At 43.3% G+C, this 25,406-nt stretch overlaps 1 protein-coding gene across 4 annotated transcripts in view; it reads right to left on the bottom strand.

The window, feature by feature from the left end:
* GTF2I (general transcription factor IIi) overlaps positions 1 to 24,739 on the bottom strand; it is a 55,494-nt gene extending 30,755 nt beyond the window's left edge. For all 4 annotated transcript variants that reach the window (XM_085240637.1, XM_085240635.1, XM_085240638.1 and 1 more), the window contains exons 1-10: positions 24,557 to 24,739; positions 21,346 to 21,451; positions 20,227 to 20,365; positions 10,890 to 11,024; positions 8,866 to 9,049; positions 8,657 to 8,685; positions 8,289 to 8,337; positions 7,554 to 7,597; positions 6,257 to 6,334; positions 1,167 to 1,226 (exon numbers count right to left, since the gene is read on the bottom strand). In XM_085240637.1, coding sequence (XP_085096763.1) covers positions 1,167 to 1,226; positions 6,257 to 6,334; positions 7,554 to 7,597; positions 8,289 to 8,337; positions 8,657 to 8,685; positions 8,866 to 9,049; positions 10,890 to 11,024; positions 20,227 to 20,365; positions 21,346 to 21,444 — 817 coding nt within the window. In that variant the 5' untranslated portion in view covers positions 21,445 to 21,451; positions 24,557 to 24,739. The remainder of the gene's footprint in view (positions 1 to 1,166; positions 1,227 to 6,256; positions 6,335 to 7,553; positions 7,598 to 8,288; positions 8,338 to 8,656; positions 8,686 to 8,865; positions 9,050 to 10,889; positions 11,025 to 20,226; positions 20,366 to 21,345; positions 21,452 to 24,556) is intronic.
* Positions 24,740 to 25,406: the final 667 nt, after the last annotated feature.

Genomic DNA, 25,406 nt, shown 5'->3' on the forward strand with positions numbered 1-25,406 from the left:
GTTTTGTCTCTCCCTCATTCAGGAAAAGAATGTAAGAAATCTGTACTCTGACACAAAGTGCCACACACTGCATCCATCACTATGAAATTCTACATAGGCAAAAATAAAGCAAAGTCAGATTCTCAGCCATTTGCTATCACTCTCCATAATCAGGCACCGAGGGCTCACAGCATTATGCTTTGGAAAATAAAGTGCCTAGATTCTTTCCTTTCAAATAAGCAGTGCTAGCTGTGCAGCCAGCATGAGAGCAGAGAACTTCATTCTCCTGCATCAGGAGAAATGCTTTTAAATTTCATGTAACAGCACCTTTAAAGTGTGGCGATATGTATCTTCAAAGCATGAAATTATGAGACTGGGAAGACTGAATACTGCTCCTAGCATAACTTGGTCTTCATATCCAAAAAATAAGCTTACAGCTTAGGTTTGAGAGGCAGAAGTTTAGAATGCTGGGTGATAGGCACCTTATAATTATAATTCATTAATTAGAAGCATGACAACTCCCATCACAACTTGCCTACAGTAAGCCACAGAGCACCATGGCTAGAGGGATTAATAATAATAATAATAAATAAGTACAAAAAGGCAACCATGTAGAAAGAATACTTGGAGAAAATGTACAACTTTAATTAAGATGCCAACTTTTCAAGTATTTCTGTAAAAAGAAAAATCCAATTGCTTTGCTTTCATGGAAAGCACCTTCCACTGTTATTTCCTCTCTGCTCTTTCACTGCAACTGGAATCCTAGTGGCTGCCTTTAGACAAACGTCTCACAACACAAAAAAATAACTTCTGGACATTGAATATTCAAAGCAAGGACTTTCATAAGCCAAAAATCCAGAACGATAACATTCACATGAACACCATAATGAAGGTTCAATCTCTGAATTTTGAAACCTGATGACAGCACTCTGACCTTATAAAGAAACCCACTGCTTGAAACACAGATGAGTTTTTCCTAATGTCTGCAAATGGGCAGAATGGTACTTTTAATAAACAAGAAAAAGCTGAAAGAAACGCAATTTATGAATCAATTCATCTCAGATGTTCTTGAGATTCAGTAAGGAACTGCCTCCCCTAAGGATATGCTTTCTGTATGCTTTGTTCTGTGTGTGCTGTTCACATCACACCCTGCTAAACTAAATATATATATGTATGTACAGACCTACCTGTGTAACTTTTGGCAAGAGCAATTCTTTCATCCATCTCTGATGTTTCAGAAGGGCCTCCTTGGGAACAAAGAGAACGTTTTTTCAGTTGACTCTTACAACACACTCATCTTCCCACTCCACAGAGAAATAACCCAACAAATAACCCAACTTTATGCACCATGTGCTCACTTCAGACTTCCTGCAAAGTTGAAATTCAGCTGTGATCTATGAACACCTCTGTGCCTTTCCTCATTCACCTGAGCACAATTTGAAAAATCGAGGGGCTAATGGAAGGCACCTGCACTTCCCAGACTATGGGACAGCCAGGAAGACCCATGCAGAACAGCAGGTTTTGAGTTCTTGTATGCCTGTGTGTTATTAAACTGCTTTTGAAATATCAAAATGTTGATGGTTCAGCCCTTTTTCAATGCATTTTCTTCACTCTTTTCCCTGTTTTTCAAGATTCACATCCCCAGCAAGTCCTTTCTACAACTTCTACCTACTTGAAATAGACAAATACAGAGAGACTGAAAACATTTCCAATGCTACGAGTTCATCTGGTTTTAATCACAGCAGCTCTTCTGACTGCAGCATATGGAGGACTGCTTTACAAAGGCTGCTGCAGAAACCTCAAAAACCAAATTAACACCCCTAAAACCTCACAGCAGTTAAACTGAAAGAGCAAACTACTGCTAGCACGAATAGCTTCACACAGAGCAAAAGACATTCCATACCAACAGCATAGATAAGCAGAACTGGCGTGGCTGTGGCATGCAGGAGGGCTGTCCCACTGCTAACTGGGAATGCAGGATTTGGAGAAATTGATCTGCTTACATTGAATCACTGCTACACTCATTTGCAAATGTGACCTGCAGAGCATCACACAGCTCCACAGGAATTGTGGTCAGCCAGAGGAGGGTCTAAAAGTACACCAGCAGTAAGCATTAATACTTTAACCCCTAGGATTAAGTACAGAGAGTTCAATACCCATGGCTTCCACGTTGATAGAAACCACATGCATAGTGAACCCAGGTTTCTGAAGAGTGCCCCACAGAGATCACTTTGTTTAAATAAAAAAAGACACATTTTCCTTGAATAAGTCTGTGCAGGTATCAGGCAGATGCACACAACTCACCACTAAGAAAAGCCAAAACAAAGCAGAGTGAGAATTAAATCAAACCAAACTCCATCTAGTAATGAAAGTGGGAGGAAATCATAAAAATGAGAAAAGAAGAGAACTGAAGAGATAAGAACTTAATTCCACCGCTGCAAGGACAGCAGAGGAATGATGGTCACAAAGGTACAAAACATAACTGCTCAAATCACAGAGTCTGCACTACCAGATGTGCAGGCAGAGCTCAGCACCACCTCATACCAGAGAAAGTACTCAGTGCAGCATTTTTCACATCCTAATAGTTCCTTTGAAAAGAGGAGGAGATGTCATTCCATCCTGTCATTGCTGTCCTGCACATCCCTCAGCCAATGACTTACAACACGACCAGTGCCACTCTCCAAAGTCGTGCAGATGTTTTTCTTTTTGTACACAGGTGATACTAATGTGAAAAGTATGTAACTACTAGGGGAAAGTAAAAAAATACTCCAGGAAGCACAAGATTATGTCGTATTTTCATAGAATGGCCCAGGTTGGAAGGGACCTCAAGGATCACGAAGCTCCAACCCCCTGCCACATGCAGGGCCACCAACCTCCACATCTCACAGCAGCCCAGGCTGCCCAGGGCCCCATCCAACCTGGCCTTGAACACCTCCAGGGATGGACGGGGCACCCACAGCCTCTCTGGGCAGCTGTTCCAGCACCTCACCACTCTAACATATTCTCTAGAATTTTCAAGTTAGTGCCTATGTGTCAAGTCCTACATTGCCCCAGATTTATACAGCCAAGTTCATGTGGAGACCAGACTAAGAGCTGAAGAACCCATTCATTCACAGGACACGCTGCTTGCAGCCATTTCCTTCTGCTTCTAGTTCTCTTTGTTTAAACTTCCAGGCATCAATGGTAACTGAAGACTTGAACCTGTAAGTTTCATTGGGCAAAACATGCTTCTTTCAGGAAGTGCTTGGTAATTAGCAAGACTCAATTCTATATGGGCCATGTCTCCAAAAAGCCCTGTTTCATTCTATGCTGTTAAAGAGGATGGAAGATGGTACGTATCCCTGAATAATTCCTTTAACATATTTCTGCTTCTGTGTAAACTGAAAAAAATAAAATACATACAGCCCAATTCTATTTTGTTCACTGCTTCAGAGCTGTTCTCTTTCTGGCACCAATGGTTTCCCAACCTCATTCTTTCCAAGAAAGATCTTCGAGACAGCCTGCATCTCGTTTACAGCCTTCTAGCTCAGGTTTGTTACTGACCAACACTCAGTTAAACAGCCTCCTGAACACAGGGTGGGCATAGGCACAAGGATGTTCTTGTTTCAAGGACACCAAACCAAGAAACAGCATGTTAACTAACATTTCCTATCCTAAGAGCCTTACGAAAATGGTGCTTATAGATAAAATGCCCACAGCAATGTTAGATACCCATATGATTTTTGGAACTCATGATTTTATTTAATCATGCAATTTTACTGTCCTTTTCCTTAGTCACCGGTCAAATCTGGACCCTCCTTCCAAATAGGTTGTCTCCAGTGTCAGCCAAAGCATTTAACACTGCACTGATCTTCACATTTGTCCAGGATAGAGGAAAAAGTAACCAATAACCTTCCATACTGCCACTGCCCACTGAAGGAAAACTGCCCCTAGTGCCCCATCAAAACACTTAGGGGAAGTTTTTGAAGGTTAAAAAGTTCTATTTCCTTATCTTCTTGCTTTGAACTTCGAGCACCATCTTCCTAAATGTAGTAATTCAGGAGTAACTCACGGCAAGATCCAAATGCCAGAGCAGATTAGGAGATGATGAGGGATGAAAAGAACATCCATCTCCAATTCTAATTTCCATCCCCCTTTGATTAACTGGAGAGTTGTGTGTGCCACCAAGGCATGCAGACTCCTGGTCAGCATTACAGACGTGCGAGAGAAAACAAATACTCAGAAAAACAGTAACTGTGAAATTCCAGCAGTAAATCATCTCTCCGGGAAGCCCCAGGCATGTTGCTGCTCTGTAACATTTAAGTTATTTCTTCTCACAAATCAATAAACCCAGCTTTTGCTGTAGGATATTCATAGCGAGATCTCAGCCGTTTTCCTTTTTTCTGCAGTCTGTCTACACAAAAGGAAACGCCTGGGTAGGCTGATCTCATCTCTCAAAACACACCTTGGTAGAACTGTACTTCTCTAAGGCTCTCCTCTTTGCTCTCCTCCTGTTCCTGTTGAATTTATAGCTCTGTGTACTTCGTACAACCTTTGGCTTGAACCTTAGTGATAGCGACTCAAAGAAATGAAGGGGAAACTCCTTTGCTTTAGGGGAAGGTAACACACTGTGACAGGTAAAATCTCTTTGGCTCACAGCACACCATCCTATCTCCCAGCAGACTCAAGTGTAGTCTCCCCTTAAATACAAGTTTACTACACTGGGAGTGAGGGAAAGGAGAGTTATTACTGGAGCATCTATTTATCTAAAAAAGGTGTACATTACCCTCCATCCATAAGATTTAAATTTAGAGATCTCTAATGAAAGACAAGAGAAGCTCCCTAAGAAAATCCACGTTGCCTAGACTTCACTATGGGAGCATGTTGTATACATTGATTTTCTTTAGTTCCAACATCCTTGCATTACAAGTTACTGCTTTCTTAGCTATTTCAGTACAGACTCTTTTCAAACAGGGACTGATTGCACTTCAGGCTAGTGGCCAAATTCTGACATTGTTTCTTTTGCATGAAACAGAAAGCCACAAGGGACTGAAAAGCAAAGAAAGATAGCAAGGCTTGGCTCTGGAAGTAACAATGATTAGAACGTCTCCAAAAAAGCAGCTGTTATTACTGCATTATATCCTGCCTGTAAACCCACGGACCCCAGAGGCTAAGCAATGAATAAACACAAAGAAAAGATGATCATAATCCCAGATAATTCACCTTCCAAATTCTGCACTGACTAGAGACATTCTGATGTGCTTATGGTCATTCTGAATGACATTTGTACATCACAGCATCATAGAACCAACATTCTCTTATTACTATGTTTTAAGCAATTAGTTATTAAAAACAGGTTAGAAAATAATCTCAAGAATTTTTGTGTTGAAACATCAACAAAAATCTTGCTTAAATAATGTATTATTACAAAATACAAGGATGGGCTATTTTGCAGCCCACTCTTTAACATATAATTGTCCTTCAGAGATGCATAGCAACTTGCTTGTGTTTTTCTTTTTTTTTTTTTATACTGCTATCCTAATGACAAATGCAAAGAAGCTGAAATAATACATTTAGGAATTTTTTTTATTTTTTTATTTTTTTTTAATATTGCCATTTCTAATTAGGGTTTCTTACTTACTGCTCATTTTAACCTACAGAACACAATTTTCTTACGGATTTCTTTATTCGTTCCTGGTTGAGATTAACATGCAGTATTTTAATTAGATACGAACAGATGAAGCACAATTAAGAAATACTTCAAAATATACTCAGAGCCACAGTCATGATCTCACAGATGTTGCTATGCTTTGTCTATAGGAATATAATCTTAACTTTCAAGACAGTTTTGGCATGCACTGGTCTTTCCCTCCAAGGAAAGTGATTGATGCAGGATGCAATTTACTGAAACTCGAAACTAAAAGAAAAGATTCAAGCACTGCTCTGAGCATTACCATCATCAGGGTTTGCTTCCTGCTTAAAAACATCCATGGAAACAGTTTGCATGCAGGAAAAAAAAAGCAAAAAAAAAATAAAAAACAAAAAACAAAAAACAACAACAAGCTTCTCCCTTAAGTCCAAACACACTCATATGGTTACCAATATTCCTCTGAAGAATAACAAAAGATGTGAAGTACAACTTAATGGCAGTCAGCGTGGAGATGCTGTATCATAACAGCAGCAAGCAATTTTATGTCTGACAACCACACATAGGCAAAAGGAGAGATAGAGGGAGAGCAACTCTTTCAGCAGCCAACCCAGTGAGGAGATAAGCAGATGCAGAAGTTGCTATCACTACCTTGAATATTGTACCGATAGTAATCAGGATCCTCTGATTCTTCCTTCACTGTCACTGTTGACATTTCCAAAGGAATTCCTGTAGAAGCAATAAAAGAATCAAATAAATTGATTAAAGATAATCAAGATAGGACAAGGGGGAATGGTTTTAAACTGAGACTGAGGGGAGGTTTAGGTTGGAAATTAGGAGGAATTTTTTCACCCAGAAGGTGGTGAGGCACTGGAACAGGTTGCCCAAGGAGGCTGTGGATGCCCCAAACCTGGAGGCATTCGAGGCCAGGCTGGATGTGGCTCTGGGCAGCCTGGGCTTGCACATAGCAGGGGGTTGGAACTGGATGAGCACTGTGGTCCTTTTCTACTCAGGCCATTCTATGAAGTTCTTAAAAACTAAAAAAAGTCAGTAACTCAAAAACAAACAAACAAACCCCTAATATTCTAGCTAGCATCTAAGCCAGAAAAGAAAACAAATTGATTTTCAAGTGCTGAGACACTAAACAATTGCTGAGGGAAAACAAAAAACAGTAACCAAGTGACACATTGATGTTGCAGGTTTCTCATGTCTCAATATGGTTACCATCAGAGGTGATCCAGCACTAAATGCATCCCTACAAAGCAAACATCCCTGCAAACACCTTCTCACATCTGAAGAATTAAAAAGAAGAGCTTTCTTCCCCCACAACAAAACACAGTACTACAAAACACCAAACTGCACAGCCCAATCCAGGGAAGCAGGAAGGCACAACTCATCTCCAAACATCTGTTGTCTCTCTGCAATTATTGCCGTGTTAATCTCAAAGCATACACCTAAGCACTGCTTTGCTACAGGGAACACAGTGCCTTGCAGCATCCTGTCCCAGCTGCAGGGAATGATTCTATTTATTTTTAAATCAAAAGTAATATTTTCCTATTTGTTTCCATGTCATTACCAACATTCTGGTAGTACTATTATATAAGCTAATAAGTTCTTCTCTCAACATTAGGGATAAAATAGTGCTGAGTAAGAATGAAAAGAAGAGCTGACAACCTTTCCCTTTTTTCATTTCCAATGATAATAAATAATTTCAGTCTCCAAAACATGACAAACCTAGAAGTGGAAACCTCTGGTTAAGGTAAAAAATTTGACAAAAACTGCAGTGGAAAAGTGGCCATTTTTAACTAACAAGCAGTTTCTCTCTCACACGCAGGGTGGATTTACGCTGTTTTTATTGGATCTTCCCTATTACCATTTCAATACAGCCTTCTGAACAGAAACTGATGGTTCGGTTGTTTGGCAAATAAGGACAAAACTCTGAACATACCAGAATCCTCACTAGGCTCCGTTTTCACTTGAACAGGAGGGCAACTACAGAAACAAAAAGAATGAACACAGTGACGTTATAAAACCCTAAAATCCTATTTCTGGAAAGTTCCTCATATATTACAAGCTGTCTAGTGCTATCAGCCTCAAGGGAATGGGGATGGATCTCCCAGCCCTGCACTCGATGGATGTGCACAATGTTCCAAGTATGTTTACCATTTAATGAGAAGTGCACTCAGCAGAAGCACAGAACATTTCCCTGCTTTCACATTAAACAATTTTTTTTTTATTTATTCCAAATATAAGCTCTCCGTTTAGAATCAAATAAATATACAGATATATAAAGTTTTTTAATTAAGGAAGGGGAAGGGAAGAACATTTCATCTGTTCGCAGTCACTGCTTTAGCATAAGACGTGGCAAACTTATCACTGATAGACAGACTGTGAATTAAGAACACTCACTGGGCTAATTAAAGTGAACGGAAACTTCACCAGCTGTTTAATTTGTACTAGTTTCTCCACAAATAATGATCAAAAGAAAGAGACTGTCCATGCTTTTTATAATCCCACGCTATCAAAAAGTTGCCCAGAGGTCAGCTGGTCAGAAAAAGCCCATTAAGATAAACTATAAGAAGTTACATGAAAACACACTGTTGACACTGACATCAAATCACACAACAGAAGTAGATGAAATATTTAAAGACGTGCAAAAAACCCTACATTGTTTTAAACTCACCTTCCACCTGGAGGTATAATTGATTGTGAAGGATCTGTCACATGAGCTCCTGAAAGTCAAAAGATATCATCTGAATTTCCTGTAACACCTATTAATTCAAATTTTGTTTACAGAACTCATGCACGTGCATATGCAAAGATACGAAGACGAGAGATTAATTAAATTGGATTATTAAACTATCAAGTAACACCAATATAAAACTGCTTCAAACTATGCTTTCCACTGCTCTCTTTCCAAATCTAAAAGTTGAAACGTTGGGAAACAAAGCTAAGCAAATCTTTCACCCAAACTCTGCTAAAACAAAGGAGATGCTTACACTGAGATTCCAGTTTATTCCTAAATTAAAGTCTGAATAAGCAGGAACTTACCTAACTGTTTCTTGGGCTCTAGGAAAGGCCTGTAAGGAAATAAGGAAAAAAACCACACCAAACCATAGCTTTAGCAAAATAGATCAATATTGACTTTGTAGTACAAAACTAAAAAGGCAAGACTTCTGTCTAATAGAAACAGAAACAATTTAAGAAGTGAAATTTGAAGTCCAAAAATGGACAAACGAGCAAACTAGAGAGCAATTAACCTCTTGATGATAAACGAGATCCCCGACTTATTTTCCAAAATCCACTTCAGGGTTGAAACATCATAATTTTCTGGATGCACGAATGCAAGTCCCTTGGGCAGGCCCTGCACCACCACAGCAGATTGGTCTCTCTGAATCTTCTCATATGGCACTGGGACCACCGTTGACTTTCCTAAAGCTTTACCTAAAACCAAAAGGAGACTGTCACAAAATCAGCAGCTAGCAAAAGGATGCATGCCTCATAAATCCCATTACTTCGGAGAGGACTGGAGAGAAAACAAGGCACAGATGCAAACCCCTGCAGGAAACCAAGCACCTCATGCACCATGGAACCCACTGAGGCACAGATGCTTACTTAAAAGCAAAGGGGCCGTACTGCACGACAGTCTCAAACTAAATGCTGCAAAACAAATAAGAAAAAAAAAAAAAACTACCCAGTATATGTGCATGCTGTAGAATCAGCCAGTACAAAATAAGCTCATTACCTAACCCACAGTACAGTTGGAATTGTACTTTTTCTCAGCGGGGAGCGGGGGCTGCCGCTGCTGTTGCTGTGAGGATGTGGGGGGGCCGCCGGCAGCTTCAGTTCCTGGTTTCGAGGAAGGCGCTGAGCTCACCCAGCTGCGGTCCCACTGGGGTTGTGACATCCCCAGGCCGCCCCGAGCAGCGCTGCCCCGCGCCTGGCCCGACATGCGGGCATCGCCCTCCATCCCCGTCCCAGCCCGGGCTGCGGGTCGCACCGGCGATCGCTGTCACCCAGCCGTGGCTGTCACCGCGCCCACCCTGGTGCGTTGGGGTTCGTCCCCAAAGGGACCCGCAGCTCTAAGGGTCGGGAGGTGGGAACGATGCTGTGCCACTGGGGCCGGTGGGGACACGGGGGGGTTTCCATCAGGCAGTGCCACGGGGCTCCTCACGTCTGCGCTGTTTTCCCCGTTGTTTTTACGAACCGGGAACGACTGCCCGCTGAGCTGCAGATGGCCCCTGCCGGGTCTGAGGCACAGCAGCATTCTTTTGGCCTGCATGACCCCCCCCACCCCCTTCTCCCTTCCCCAAGAAGTGGTTTGGGTGGAAACGTGTTCAGACAAAAAGACGCTCTACCCCCAAACTTGCTCCCTGCAGGCAGCAGCCGGGACTGAGCCTCCAACCTCCCTCCCCCCCAGCTTCGAGCCCTGCGGGGCTGTCGGAGCGCAGAGCGGTGTTCCTGCACTTCACTGAGGTGTGAATGCTGCTTCGTGGTCCAGAACCCACTCTGAAAGGCCTCGGCTGCAGCTGGGGCTGATGGGGCTGAGTGACCCCACTGTACTGATGCTTGCTCCCCCACTGCTCCACGGATTCACAGTTGAGATTGATACCAGGTAGACATTTTGAAGTGTTGTAAGGGGAGGATACAGGTAACAGAAACAATCCTCCCTTGGGAAGAAGAGGGTATTGTCTGTGCTACGTCAACATGGATGAAGACTCCTTCGATCAGGTACTGCCCATGTTAAAGCAGAACACCTCAACCTTTATGTTATCCGATTCATCAGTACCAATTGATCCCCTTGGAAAACTGGCAAGAGGAGAAGTGCCCAGCTCGTTCTTAGGTGGCCATGCAAGTGTAAAAAGAGCGAGGGGAGCACTGCCCAAATGGCCACCAAGGGCCACGTAAGGGCTAGGACACAGCACAGGCACAGGTGGCCAGGAAAGCAGACCAAAGGGGAGGCGATATTATGATGGCTTAACTTATGGATATATAGGCAGGAGGCGTTCCTTCTCTAATAGAGAGGTGGAATATGGAATACTTGTGAACTTCATGTATAAATACAATGAAGAAAATTGCATTATTATGCTTGATTTGTGTAAACTTCCACCAGCACTCAGGCCCAAATAAAAAGTAACTCTCCAGAGTGTGTGGGAATTGGCTCACTGCACATTGGGTAGTAAATCTGCTTTTCAGACAACGAGATCATAGAGTACCCTCCTTCCAACTGGAATAAAAATTCAGAAATCCAAAGCAGGTATTCTGAAGACCCTGAAGCACTCACCATAGCAAAAGCAGAAATAGTCCTCTACAGACTTCCTGAGAGCTTCCAGTTCCACGGCATCCACTGTCAGTCTGTTGGCAGGTAGTACACACTTCGTTTCCTGCAGCTCTGCAGCCCTCTCCCCCTCTACAACACCTAAAAATGAGGCAAAAAAATCAAACAAGTTATCAAAACCCTCTCGACCAAGCTCCTCTAGTTTAGACCACAGAGGGGTTAGAAGGATTCCTGCTCAAAGTTCTTCAACCTAGAGGCAAATGTATGTGGGCAGTGGGTAAATATTATTATGCTCTCCATACAGCCTTTGTAAATATCCCCCTCTGAGCGTAAGAATGATAATTAACACAGCCAAGCTGACTTTTCTTTGCATGCAGATGTAGAAAACACCATTAATCCCAGGAGAGAATAATACAGTAGAAATTAAATGCCAAAAAGGCTCAGGAAGAAAGGGCTGGAATACTAAACAGGAAAATACTAAAACCTCTGTGTGGAAGGTCTCTAGCACTACACCTGATGTCTCATTCAGCAGATACTGCACCCTGTTATAGGACACAGCTCCTGCCTTTATGTGGCTTTTTCACCTTTTAAAAGACACTGAAGTACATCTACTGCTGAACAGGGGGAGCTGCTAACAACAGAACAAATGAAAAGAGTATTTCAGTCCTAAACCTTATCCTATTTTGATCATAAGCAGCAAACAGAAGTGATTTATTTTCAGGAGCAGCCTTTCCTTTCTGTCATTGTAGTTTTACTGAGAATCACCCAGAAAAAAAAATGGGGGAAAACAATATTTTTTTTTCTACAGATGAAAGAAAACACAAGAAAGAACTACGTCCCTACGAGTAACAGGACAATCAGTGTCAAAACTGCATCATGATTTCACTGTGAACAAGAACACAAACGCTGCCATTCACACCAATACTGCCAGCATGGTAACGTGGCTAACACAAAAAGCAAACATCAGATTGAACAACTGATTATAAATGACTGTGAAACAAGCTGAGAAGAAACACTGGCACTAAAAAAAGGCATCTGTCACCTAAAAAAAGCCCTCATCAGGCCCAGTACGGGTGGGAAGGTGAGGTGGTGGAAGAGCTGTGTTCTCCACAGCTGGGAGCATGCTGCAACACAGCACAGATACTCTGCTAGAGCCAACCTGTGCTCAGCAGGGTTACAAGCAAGCTACCTAGCAGCAACTCTCATCCTGCACTGAGCATCTGTATGGTCAAGCATCCTTTATCTTCCTGCCTTACCCAGCTGTTTTGGTTACTCAGAACCACCTTCTTGCCCTGAGCACAGTGGGTGGCAAAGCAACCACCCAACAGCACACAGCTGTCTCCATCCTCATGAAGAAAACAATCATCTTTCTATATAAGGGCTGAATAGGTTGCTTTGAAAGAAAAGCCCTCCAAAGATTTTGGTTGTTTGTTTTTGGTGACTCAAAATGCTGGAATTTCAGTTTGGTAGTTTTTATTTTTTTCTTGTTGCTGCAGAGCAGCTCAGCATCTACAGCCTGGCCTCTGTACAGCTCAACACTGCAGCTTCCTTCCCTAAATAAGTGCTGTGATGCTTATAAACTGAAGAAGAGCAGCACAGCTCAGCAGTGTTACACAACATCTGCTCTCAAGGTCCACTAAAGCATGTTCTCCGATTGCAGACAAAAACAGGCAACAAAGCACGTCTGCATTCAAACATCAGACTGCAAGGAAGGGAACACAGCTGCAGGCTGCAGTTCTTTACAGAGCAGAGCTGTGCTGCAGCCAAGTAACAGAGGGAGCACTGCCCACCTAAAAAAGAAAAATCAAGCTTTAGCAGATAAACAATTTAATTGAAGTCAAAAGAGGAGATGGTGTGCAAACAACAAGAGAGAGGAGGAGCTGGGATTCACTATTTGACACTCCACTAGCAAAAAGGGCACTGGGCCCGTGGTATGCAAGGCATCCTGCAACAAAATGTTGGCATTCCCCAAGGTACAGTAAATCAGGAAATGATTGTAGGAGTACCAATGTCACCATGTGCGGACACAAGAGGCACAGTAAGGCCAGCAACTCCATTGCAGCAACATGGGACATGCATTTCATCCTTTGTGCTTAAGGAAACTATTAGCCAAAAGTGACTACAATCAATCAGAGGGAAAGTCTTCACGCTTTTGCTCAGCTTTGCCCATATAATTCAGCCCTAAGCTTTTCTATTTGACAACAGCTCTAAAGAAAAATAATTTTATGAATGTCAAAGAGAAGATCACCTGAGGCAGACACTGAGGAGGTGGATTTGAAATGGATCTGCTACTGATGGCAACTCTGTTTGCAACTACAGGGAAGAAAATGGGTAGGCTGCAGTGAGATGAGGCTTAACTCTGAGCAGGTTATTTTTTTTCTTTAATTTTACTTTTTTTTTGTTGTTGTTGGTGGTGGTGTTCTTTTTTGTTTAAGTACTTACTAACTTAATAAACCTTAACTGGTGAGGCAGAGACAGAAGAGCGAAAGGTTCCTGCCAAGCAAACTAGCCCTAAAAAGGATTGAAAAGAGCTAACCACATCCTAAACAAACCCAGAGCAGTGCAGGCTGGCTAACATTGGCAGTGCTGCACAAAAAAAAAAAAAAAAAAAAAAAAAAGGGTATCTGGGCTGGCACAAGTCCTGCAAGAGCCTGTGCTCCCAACACATCCACATATTCAGGGCGGAGGGCAGTGGAAGCAAAGGAATCATCCCTGAGGAAGGCAGGCAGAAAGTTCTGAGAGGTCTTTCAAAATTCTTATATAATTACACACAAGTTGCATTTTCAAGAGTTCTCTTAAAGGTGTTTTGTTTTTTTTTTTTTTTCCTTTCTTTTTTTTTTTTTTTCCCCTTTTGAGAAGTTGTAAAAAGGCATCGACTAATTCTTAAATCTAAGTGAGCTGACAGAAGTAAAACTTAGCAAAAACAGAGTAACTCACCCCTAATGCTGCATGTGTGTTAAAAGGCAACAAAGGAGATACAGAAAAAGGCATGGCTAGCCAGGACAGACCATCAATCACTTCAGCTGGAGCCCTTGTACCAACTTGGGAAGTTGGAGGGGAAAAAAAAAGAAGAGGAAGAGAATCACAGTTAAGGACAAAAGCAATAGAATCTAACAGGCCACGAGGTAAGGCTTAAACAGCAAGACATGGATTATTAATGTGGAGTTCACCTAGAGAACACATCAGTGTTTAAGAAAAGTGCAGCATAAGACAGCCCAAGAATTGCACTGTGTGTGTTTCACAAGGTTAGACAGAAGGGGACTGGGAAGCCAAACCTGTTAAGTGATGAGAGAACGATGGCAGGGAAGCAGCACTCAGTTGATGATTGCTTTGGATCTTATTGTTACTTCTTGCAACTGCAACTGTTCAGTAAGTGCTAGGAAGGAATATTATCTTTATTTAAACTCAACTGTAACCATGATTTACTGTGAATATACTGATCAAGTCTTTAAAGGGGGATGCCTTTACTCTCCCTAAATACAGACTTGGAAGTGATGGAATTCCAAAGAGCTTTTTTAAGACTTAATTCAAAGAATGAATGCAATTCTGTTTGTTCTGTCAAGCAGTTATAACTGCAACAGAACTGCCCCAAAAATAGGGTGGGAGTAAAAACAAATGCACAGTGCAAACTAGTGCTTCTGATAAACAGAGCATGATGTAAACACCAAAGAGATGGGAACAGCAGAAGCTCAGAGTGCTGGAAGCAGCAAGAGAATGGAAGAGCAAGAAAGCAGGTAAGACAAAGCAAACAGTTACCATGCCCACACCTTTTGTACAAAATGATTATGAAACTATTCCCTAATTAACTCCAGGCAGAGCCAGCCAGGTTAGCATAATGCATCACTACCGAGGCATGACACAACCTGGCTCACATAACATGAAATGGACAAGGCAGTGTTCATGTGATCCCTTCCACCAGCAGGGCACCAAGGCCCTCACTCCCCAGTGACGGACACAGCAGGAGTAAATGTGTGATGGTAACCAGCATGCTTGGTCTGGGAGATGGTGACAGGCTGCTGTCAGCACAGCCAAGAACAGCTGTCAGCCTCTTCTCATCTTGCCATTTGCAGAAATGCCAGTTATTTCAAGTCATCTGCTGCAAAGAGGGAAAAAAAAAACAAAACAACACAACAAAACATTGAAAACTCAAGGACAAAACCAAGAGCCACAGCTGAGGAAGCTCCCACTAAGACTGACTGGAGATTGCCTGTTCCAACACATACTTAAACAGAACAAGCCTTCAGCAAAGGCCACTCCCAGATAGTGAAAAGGGAATCTGGAATTAAAAAAGACAACAAACAACAGGTTGAGACCTACAGAGCTTCAACAGCTCTGGCTTGGCAGTCAGAAAGCATCCTGCTAGTTAGAGATTGAAGAATGCAACCAGTCCAATCGTGCTCTCCTTCGGTGTGTTCTTTAGTGTGCACCAAATCTAAGGTGAGAATTGTAGTAGACATGGCCCAAAAATATGCATTTATAATAAGGAATGGATCAGAGATGGCACGTATGCACCTTCACAAGTGTGTTGTCAGGATTAATCCTCCACCTGTCTCTCACTGTTTTTCTTTCCCTTACTATTTAAGCCCACAATTTAACAAGTCCCTTCTCTTCTAAAATATTCTGTAGCTTCAGGAGCAGCAAAAGCCATGGAAGTCACAGCTGACCACAGAATAGCTCAGGGCCAAAGAAAATGACTGTGGGAAACCAGTTTTCCCACTGACACATCACCATCAAAGCAAAAGTGGCATTTTTCAACTAGCTGCATCAGTGTCAAGGGATCACCCTCCCAGCAACACAAAGATGTCAGCTAGTTACAGAGTGGTATCCTCACATTTGCCCTGGCACAAAGAAGTCTGCCCTTTAGATACTGTAACTAAGACAAATGGAATATGATCAGGAGCAGCTAGAGCCACTAGTAATCTCTTGTTAGAGTAACACTGAAAAATGTATTCAGCTCTTACCATATGTGCCAGAGGATGCGGCCTGCACTTCCAATCACATACATTCTGCTTCCTGGCTGAAGAGCAAACCATCCCACCTAGAAGCTATTTCTGAATTCACACAGGCATGACAAGCAAGAAATACACAGTAAGAATACAATCGGAAGTGATCAGGATCATAAGGAAGCAGCAAGGCTGCTGTGTTCATACTTGGTTTACACCACAGCTGAAGCATCCACACAAAGCCCAGAGTAGCAGTACAGCAAGTTGCTGTACCAGGAACTCTCTGTAGATTTAAAGATTTTTAAGCACAAGACTGAAATTAACCCAGAGCTACCTACTGAGTTAATAAGATATCCACACTGCTGTTGACTCCAACCTGTCATTCTCTAAACACAAGAGCATGATGCTCTCAGGCCTGCAAAAGTACAGTCTATCCAGCACAGCATATATGTAATACAAATGGATCAAACGTGTAAATAGCTTCATCCATTAGAAAGTGAAAGAGAGCTGCAAAACATACCAATCAGGGCTTCAACACATTAGGATCTTGTATTTATATGCTATATAGTTGACTGAGCTTGATTAAAAAAAAAAAAAGTCATTTATTTCTAGGTTGTCTTTTTTGAATATCATCAGCTACAAAGAAAAAAAAAACAAAAAAACAGTGATATAAGGGCTATTTAGATGCCTACAGGTAGATGGCACAGAGACTTTCAAAAGCACCACTCCAGATTTTCTAGGCAGATAAGCTGTTTTGTAAATCTGACTCTGCTGCTAGCACTGCTTTTTTAGTGCCAGTATTAGGAGTAACTGCAACTGCTGTGATGCAACGAGCAATGTCACACAACTGCAAGAGTCAAATTTACTGAGAACTCTTAGAAACAGATTGGGAAAGTGAGAAAAGAGGGGAAAACTGAGAAAAGTCACAAAGCCTTCTATTTCTGGTGTCCAGTCCAGCCTAGCAAAGTCCTGCTGCTTAAACACACAGGGTAGACAGATGAAAAGAGCTGCACCTTTTTATATAGTTAGGAAGACACTGCAAGAAAGGCAAGGTCAAGGTATAACAGATTTGCTTTCATCTTACACAGGTATCCTCCAGTCCATGGGGATGAACAATTAGGGATGAAGTAGACTGATGCTCTCCAGTGTAGGTGTTGTATGCAAACCGACACTCAGAATCCAGTTTGCACATCCTTGAAGATCAAAGGATGCCCAGGATCAAAACATCACTGTTTTTGTGCATTAGACACAAAGTCAAAACACTCATTCTCTATGGAGGAGAGATCCTGCACAGCAAACAGCAGCTCCTGTAGAAGCCAAACTCAGTACTGAGAACAGTCACTGCATGCTTAAAACTGCTGTTACAAACTAGGAAGCCAGCATCTATCGTTGTAAGACCCAAGGCATGGTTTAACTTAAGCTCTGGATGCTTAATTCCTCCTAGAATACAGAAGTTACTGTATAGCCCAGAAATGTTAAATTCAGTTACACAGATGGGATTTACAGCCCACACCACAAAGTCCAACAGTTGGAGACCTGAAAGTACTGCTTTCCTTTTTGTGAAGAGATGGTAAGATGCAGCCTTTCATGGTTCTGCTTACCTTATTTTTTCCTTTTAAATTGCTGACAAGAGGAAAAAAAACTCCCTGCAAAGCCTAACACATTCCCAGACGCCCAGCCACAGATCTTCAGGCAGGTCCACAGTAGCCTTATTTATGGGACAAGTCATTTTACTTGCCTGCAGAATTTGGAGGATATTGAAGATATTCAACAGTAATCCACGTACCAAAGATACTGGTGAGTCAAAGCTGAGCCATCTTTCTTGTAAAAATCTCTGGAACACTGTGTGACATTCTTTCATCACGAGTAGGAGGAACAGCTGTACTCATTTAAAACAGAAATTCTGATCACTCCTGAAGCTACAAGGAGCCCTTGCAACCCATGGCTAGATGGACATGGAAGTACAGGTAAGAAGAGTGAAAGACTCTCAGCCAAAGTCCCTCCAGGACTTAAAGCAGAACTCTGGCTAGATGCATTGCTAAGATCAGCAGAGAATCCTGAGGCCACTAGAAGGAAAAACAAGGCTTCTAAGAATCCAGTGCTTACCATTCAGGATGAGCAGTCTACAGATGCAATCCCAAAGCCCTAGCACCAAAGAATGAACAAGCAGCAATACTGAGAGCTGACAGAAAGCCATAGAACTTGCAGGACTGTACTTCCACACAGCCCATGTACTGAAGGTGCCACAGCTGGCACCAGTGGATGTTCAAGGACAGGTCACCAGGACTCTTGGCAAACACTCAGCATCTGGGTGAGGACTGGATACACAGTGCTTTCTAATCCTGCTCAAAGTACAGAGCAAGTGATCAAAAAGGCACTTCTGAGCCAACAAGCTCTTCTGAAAGTTTACTTCTGACTGGCAAACGCAGCTTGGGGATGAGCTGAGGCCTCTTCAACTGCCCTTTTGTGTGTGCAGAATCAATAGCAAACCTCAAGGGAAACTGTCAAGATGGCTACACGAAGGCAATGTCATCCTCAAGACATCCCAGCCTTCCACCTCCTGTTCAGAATGGCTGATAATCTAGAGAGCAAGGAGGCATTTCATCTCACCACAGGCCATCCATGAAGAACTGTGAATACATTTCAGTAGGGAACAGCAAGAGGTACTGGTAGGACAAGAGGTAGATGATCTGCACTGGTTCCATACCCATGGCTTGCCCATACTCTGTACGTTATTGGAGTGCCTCTCACATGCTCCTTTTTATGTAGAGCAGAAACTCACACAGGCTTAGAAGAACTGATGATGCAGGTTACCTGAGTTACAGATCATGCATGGAAGCAGAGTTCCACACTACAAAGCACAGCAAACCATTTCACTGTAACACAGAGCTTGCAGCCATCTTAATTAAGCACAGTTCAGAAGAGTGTATTATCTGACCCCACTTTAAACAACTAATGCCTTTTCAACATTCAGCACACAGCACATATCATCATTAATAAAAGCATTGCTACAATCTGTTCCCATCAAATTTTTCTTAAGGTAACATGGTACAGCAAGATCCTTATGGAGCTTCTTCCTTCTTCCACACCTAACCCATGAATATAGACTGAGATTTGGGTGGCTTTATTCACACAGATCTACCCCACGGTGCCCTGGAGGAAGCATATGGAAAATACTGTTTTCAATGTAGATATTGTTTAATCATATCTGACAGCATAAAAAAGATATTCATAGGTAGTATAATTGGAATAAAACAAAGGATCAGGGCTAAAAGAACTAGCATAAGATTTGAATAAACATACGCATATCTACAGAAATCTTAACTGATACAGTTCAACCAGCATGGAAAGAAAACCATGTGCTTGCCATGGTCCAGAACCAAAAGCACAGACCTAACCAGGGAGATCAAACAGACCCCAGCTACTGCAGATCCCAGATCAACACACACTGCAGACAAAGCCCACACCATTCTATCTGGGCACACAATACCTCTGTTCTGCCTGTACCACTGGCTTAGCAAACAAAGTACTTGGTTTCACAGGGAAATCCTTTAACAGCAAGACAGGTGAAAAGCTGAACTTCCTCCCATTATTCAGCTAATAGTTTTCATAAATACCAGTATCAAAACCCTGCCCCTGTAGAAATTATGAAGAGGAGGAATGGATTTATCTTATCCTCAATTCCTCACTGAGGTCATCACTCTGCATTTTGATATCATGCTACAGACCCACATTACAGTGGTTTTCTTAGAGTAAATACACTTAGGCCTACAGAAAGTCACTGTCCAACAGCACAACAGTAGACAAACCCAGACTCTCACCACAGCTGAATTCTTCAGAGTTTTAACTAGCAGCAAAAGCATTTTTAGGAGTGAATCTTTCTGTTACAGATTAAACATGGTTGCATTGCACGCAGTATTTAATTAGTCAAGCCAGAATATCTTACAGCTGTTGTTTTAAAATTCCCCCAGACTGTTTTTTTTCTTTCACATCCTGCTCTTGACCTTCATCTTCTCCCAGGCAGATAAAGGCACTCTGCATTATTGGCTAAGAACAGACCAGCAGCAGTGTTTTCCTATACAGGCATGTAAAGCCTCCACAAAGAATCACTGCATCTTTGAGAGCCCACTCTTAAAACACTGCTCTGTACACAATGGATCATGTTTTATAATCACAAAAAAACATATAAACACAAGTTCCACTATAAAAATTAATAGAAACAAAAAACACTCCCACAGATGTGAAGGAGCACAAAAATAATGCAGCTATAACTTCAGAGCAGTGTACAGAATGCAGCCATGATATACAGGACTTTGCTCTCAAGAGATACTGGTAATTTGCAGTATACATTAAGCAGCTTGATCAAAATACAAAAAGAAGAAAACAGCGTTGGAACTTACAGTATTTAAGAAAATCCTTCTGAAAATCTTTCCTGGAATCGAGAAAGGCTCTTCCCCTCTCAGTTCCAACTACAAAGACATCTGTTTCATAGACAGCGATGCAGGCAACTTCTGCCTTGGACTTGGCAAGTTCTTTACACTATGAAAAGAATCAGAAAAGCATTTATTGTCCTTGTTAAATGTATGTTCTATAGAAATGTATGGGGAATCACTTAAAGCAGTTACTGCTTCTGCTGCCAGCATCCACTCCTTAAAAGATATCGTGAGTTACATAATGTCAGTCAGCAGCAAAGGATAGTTTATGTATCTGGAATTCTTTTGATGAGAAACCTTAAAAGCACTGTAGATGCATTAATGAAATTGAGGTCTCATCTAGACTGAGAAGTTGAACTGCTTTTAATTAAAATGATTTATTCAATCTATCCTTTGGAAATTACCATTTCAATTAGATTTCAGTTAGATAATCGTGTTGTCCTAGCAAGAATTAGTATAGGAGTTTTGCCCTTCCACAGCACACTTAACACAAATACTGCTGTTTGGAGAAGTGTGGCTGGAAGCAAGGCTTCCTGTAGCCTGCCCTGAGCTGACAGCTGTGCTCTGTGTGGATCTGTGTGGATTCCTCCTGAGAAGGGGAAGGACTGCAGCCTCCCCATGAAGGTGTAGGTGTGCTCTGCTGGGAACAATTCCAGGCAAGGAAGTCAAAAAAAAAAAAAAAAAAGAAAACTTGCAGAGTATGGGGACAGGAAGTTCCCAAGTCAGTGAGATCATCTAGAAGTGACCACAAAAGGTTAACTATCCTTCATAACTCAGGAGATCAGGGTGACATAAACAGTTGCTGCGTGACACGAAGCAACAAAGCCCTTAGGAACTGAACACATCCCTTGGGGAAAACAGCTTTGAAACCAATTACCTTATAATCATTATATTCAAAATTTCATTGCTAACACCACCACAAAGCAAAAAGGAAGGCTGTTAGCATGAATTTCCACAAGCACAAGTCACAGTAGTTGGAGAGCACGCACTAAGGTGCAGACAGAACAGCATACACCAGCTCTCTGGAGGGAGGCAAGGTATTGCTGTAGCACTGCATGTGCCCAGAGAGCTCTGACAGCCACTCACCATGGACTCCAGCGCTGACACGAGGAATGTGACCACCATCCTGCTTTCTGATGGGTCTTCATCATGCATGGACGTTGCTGCTACCGTAGCTTGGGCCATTCTCTTCCTGGAAAATCAAATATAAAACCTGTTCAGATACACGCAACAGTGCAGGAATAGCTACCTACAGATACATGTACTCAAAAATCCAGAATACCTCCACGTGAGCAAATATGCGGGTGCAGCAACAGAATAAACTGTTCACTGTTTTGTTCCTCCATACCTCCTGCTGCTTGAAAGTTAAAATGCTGTGCCATGTCTAGACAAAACACCTAGAGAGATGCATATTAATTGATTAGCTGGATTTACACTGATTTTTCTTTTCGTGCATGTTTGTATCTGCAATAGCCTGAAGAGGCACAGCAGAAAAAGGCAGGTATTAACAGAATGACAACACTCTTTTGACACTGGTGTTAGAGTGACACGCCCTATAATTCTCACTACAAGTTCATTAGGTATCACTCAAATAAACACCACTAAGCCATCCCAACTCGAGGCCTGAGACTCCAGTGTCAGCAACCAGAGCCCGACGTTCTTATCTGCATATTAAACAGCTGCAGGATTAATTTCCAAGCTAAGAATTGCCAATTAAGGTGCTCAAATTAAAAGCTGCATTTCAGAAGTGACAACAATAGGATTAAACCCTATTTTATGTGCATCGTAACCGACTTTCAACTTAAAGACATAATAACCAGGACTTGTTCATGCTTATGTTGGCAGAACTGCCAACAGAGAAGGATGACTATACCAAGAACAGCTGCCAAGAGCACATTTTTTTGCTGGATGTTGCAACTGATGTTATTTTCACACATAGCTAATGCAACAACCTGACATGCCTGCAGGTGGGGAGAACTGGGAGAGATGTTACTACTACAGCCCTACATGTGAGCCTTCAAACCCCCCCCCCAAAAACCTCCAAACACAGAGTAAGGTGGGGAAAACAAACTTGCAGCATCGACAGTGCAAGCTCACAACAGACAACCAGCCGCCTTCTGATGCTCCAAGGCAGGTCTGCAAGGTTTAAACAGCTTTAAAACTGCCATGGATAAACTGGCAGTGACAGTCTGCAGCTATTTGAGGGTATCTGAAATGAAAGGCAGAAATGCCAGCAGCTCAGATTCTGTGACAACACCACTGCTCTGCACAACCCCCCATGCAAAAGCTTTGGGGAATATCCAGTGCCCGACTTGTCACCAGTGTGCTGCACAAAAAGGCCCATCTAGAAGCCATTCTTCCAACAGTTAGTAGCTAGCTGCCAGAGTACCACTATTTAACTAACTACTTCAAGGCAAATTTAGACAGATTTCTAACAACTAATAAGCATTCAGGATAAAGAGTACTTAGTATTCCTATCAACTACTTTAAGACAAATGTAAGCAATAGCTACTAAAGAAAGACATGTAAAAGAAGGTCAAGAGAAAAGAGATGAAGGGAAAGAGCCAAAGACAGAAAACAGAGACATTTCACCACTCTTTGGTCCAGTACTGTCCTGAGTCTGGGGTGGTGATCTGTGGGGTGGTGGGCTGATCAAGGTAAACACGTGCTCACTTTCCTATAGCCCAGGAGGTCCAAAACTGCCCTTGTGGAGGCAGCTCTGCAGCCAGAAGATCTGGAGTTTCCAACAAGGGTCTCCGGGGTGATGGACCCCTCATCCCTCAATCCGTTGCTCAATCTGTTGCTGTTTTACTTTCTTTTGTGCTCAAACAGATGTTCTTCCTCAAGCTGAAGTTTTTCAGCCATAGGAAGAAACAGATGTTGTCCATAAGAGACATAACCTGCTTCTGCAGGTTCACTTCTCTCCTATCGCCCCTCTTAAGCTCTTCCTGCTCAAGCTGTCTGAAGCAGCACAAGCCAAATTCCTCGTCAGTCTCACACGGTGCCAAAGCAGCAAACCCACCATGCAGCTCTACAAACACTAAAACCAATCCTATTGTACGGATGGAAAGGCTCGTAACCAAGAACCCCAAAATCCAGCTGCTGCTGCAAGCGTGCCTGCACTCAGCCTTACACATTGCTGTAGATCTGCTGCTCCCACGGGAAAGCAGCCCAGCAGGGGCCCTTCTGTAAGAAATGCCATTTCTTATGAGCACTTGTTGCCTTATCAAGTTGGAATAAGAAGGAACACAGACTTATAATGAATGCTCTATCTGGAAGCCAGACTGCTGCCTGGCTGTTACTGGTCTCATCCCTTGGCTGCTCTGCCTTCAGGGTCAAGTTGCATCCAAACATCAGCCTTCAGACAGAAGGCACTGTATCAGAACTGCACAGATAGAACTCACAGCTGTTAAGTACAAGCAAATCTTTTTGACTATTCATACTGGCTAAAAGAAAGCTCTATTTTTCTTCCCCAGTTTGATTCAGAAAACGTTAATCCTGATGTGCCTTAGCTAATGGAGCACAGAAACCCTGGAGGGAAGCAGGCAGATCTGTGATGCTCAGGAAGATGCAATGCCCTTTTACCTCTACTACTATTAAAGACCACTTAAAGAGACAAAACAATCCCAACACTAGCTACTTTAAGAACATCTCTGATTTCTTTCACCCTCAAGTCTGCAAGTAAAGCAATACTTAATTCAAACCTCACCATTTCTGGACCAACATATACTCACAAAGTTTTAGATAAAATGAAAAAACAGCATCCAACCGCACTGCTCACGAGGCAGGTATACAAAATAAGTGCATTACTCATGGTGCAGCACAGAAGCTGTCAGCACAGAGCTTCATCCCTGCACTGCAGACTCAAGAGCAGCTCCTGCTTCCAGGCAAACTCCCCCTCCCCCATGGCCCCATCCCAGGAGCCCACGGGGCCTCACCCCTACTTCATTTACATACAGACTACGCCCCTCTCCTCCCGCACCCAATCGCGGCCGCTTCTCGGTAAGCAAGCCCCCCCCCGCCAGCCAATAGCAGGCGGCGGCAGCACAGTGGTGCCCGACCCCTCTGTCCCCACACCTGGATCCCGGAGGGCGGGCAGAGCGCGGAGCTCCGCCTCCATCCGCGGAGGAAAAGAAGCCCCCCCACCCCCAGGGCTGGGCCCGGGGCCTCTCCCAGCCCACAGCATGAGTGTCCCCACTGCCCTCCCTCCCCCTCAGGGAGCCGGGGAACAGCAGTTCGCTCCCACCTTCCATCCCCGCGTCGCACCCACGAGGTCCGATCCCACCCCGGCGCTCACCGCTGGTTGTGGAGGCTGAGCGAAACGGCGGGTGCTGGCAGCGGCCGCTTTCCCGCGGCCTCTCGGCGCTGGGGCGGGCACAGAGGCGCCGCTGCTCCCCTCGCGGTCTCGGGCTGAGCACAGCGCCACTCAGGGGGAGGGGAGTGCAGGGGGAGGTTTTTGTTCACCGATGTACCACCGCGCATGCGCGCGCATCGCGGGTGCTGCTGGGATGTGTAGTCCGCCCCCCGTGGCCACGCCTCTCCACAGCGCGCCGTGCGTATCTCACCGAACTACAACTCCCATCATGCCCCGCGCGGGGCGGAGCGGCGCGAACCCAGCGCCCACGGAGGGAGCGCGAGGGCAGCGGTGGCCTTGGAGGGGCATTCTGCCCGATGGGGTCCAGCCGCCATTTCCTGCCCCGTCCGGTTGCACTGGTCCTTCAGTTTGGGATCTAAATTCCTCGTGTCGCTTTGCTTTCCCCATCTGCTTGTCAACCAGCTGAGCCTCGGCTGCAGGCTGAATGAGGTTTTTACACCAGGCAAGAAAAGCATCTCTCTTCATGCTGTAACACCAGAGCTGCTGTGGAGAGGAGAATTCGGAGTCATTTTTGTCATTGTTAAAACAGAGAAATTCCATCTTCAGCACATAGTCTCCTCCTGGAAACAAACTGTGACCAATCCATACTTATTTCTTCTGATTCATTTCTTCTGTTTCATCCCCAGAAACACGTATTGTTCTCTTTAGCACTCAAAGATTTTAAGGTACGTCAGAAAGCTTTGCTCCAAGATGTGCAGTGAGTTACAAATGTCAGCTCCAGCTAAGCACTGAGCAGGGCGTTTCACTTGACTCCCATTTCAAGTATCCATGG

Source organism: Meleagris gallopavo, chromosome 21 (genome assembly GCF_905368555.1).
Source record: "Meleagris gallopavo chromosome 21, MGAL_WU_HG_1.1, whole genome shotgun sequence".
NCBI lineage: Eukaryota > Metazoa > Chordata > Aves > Galliformes > Phasianidae > Meleagris > Meleagris gallopavo.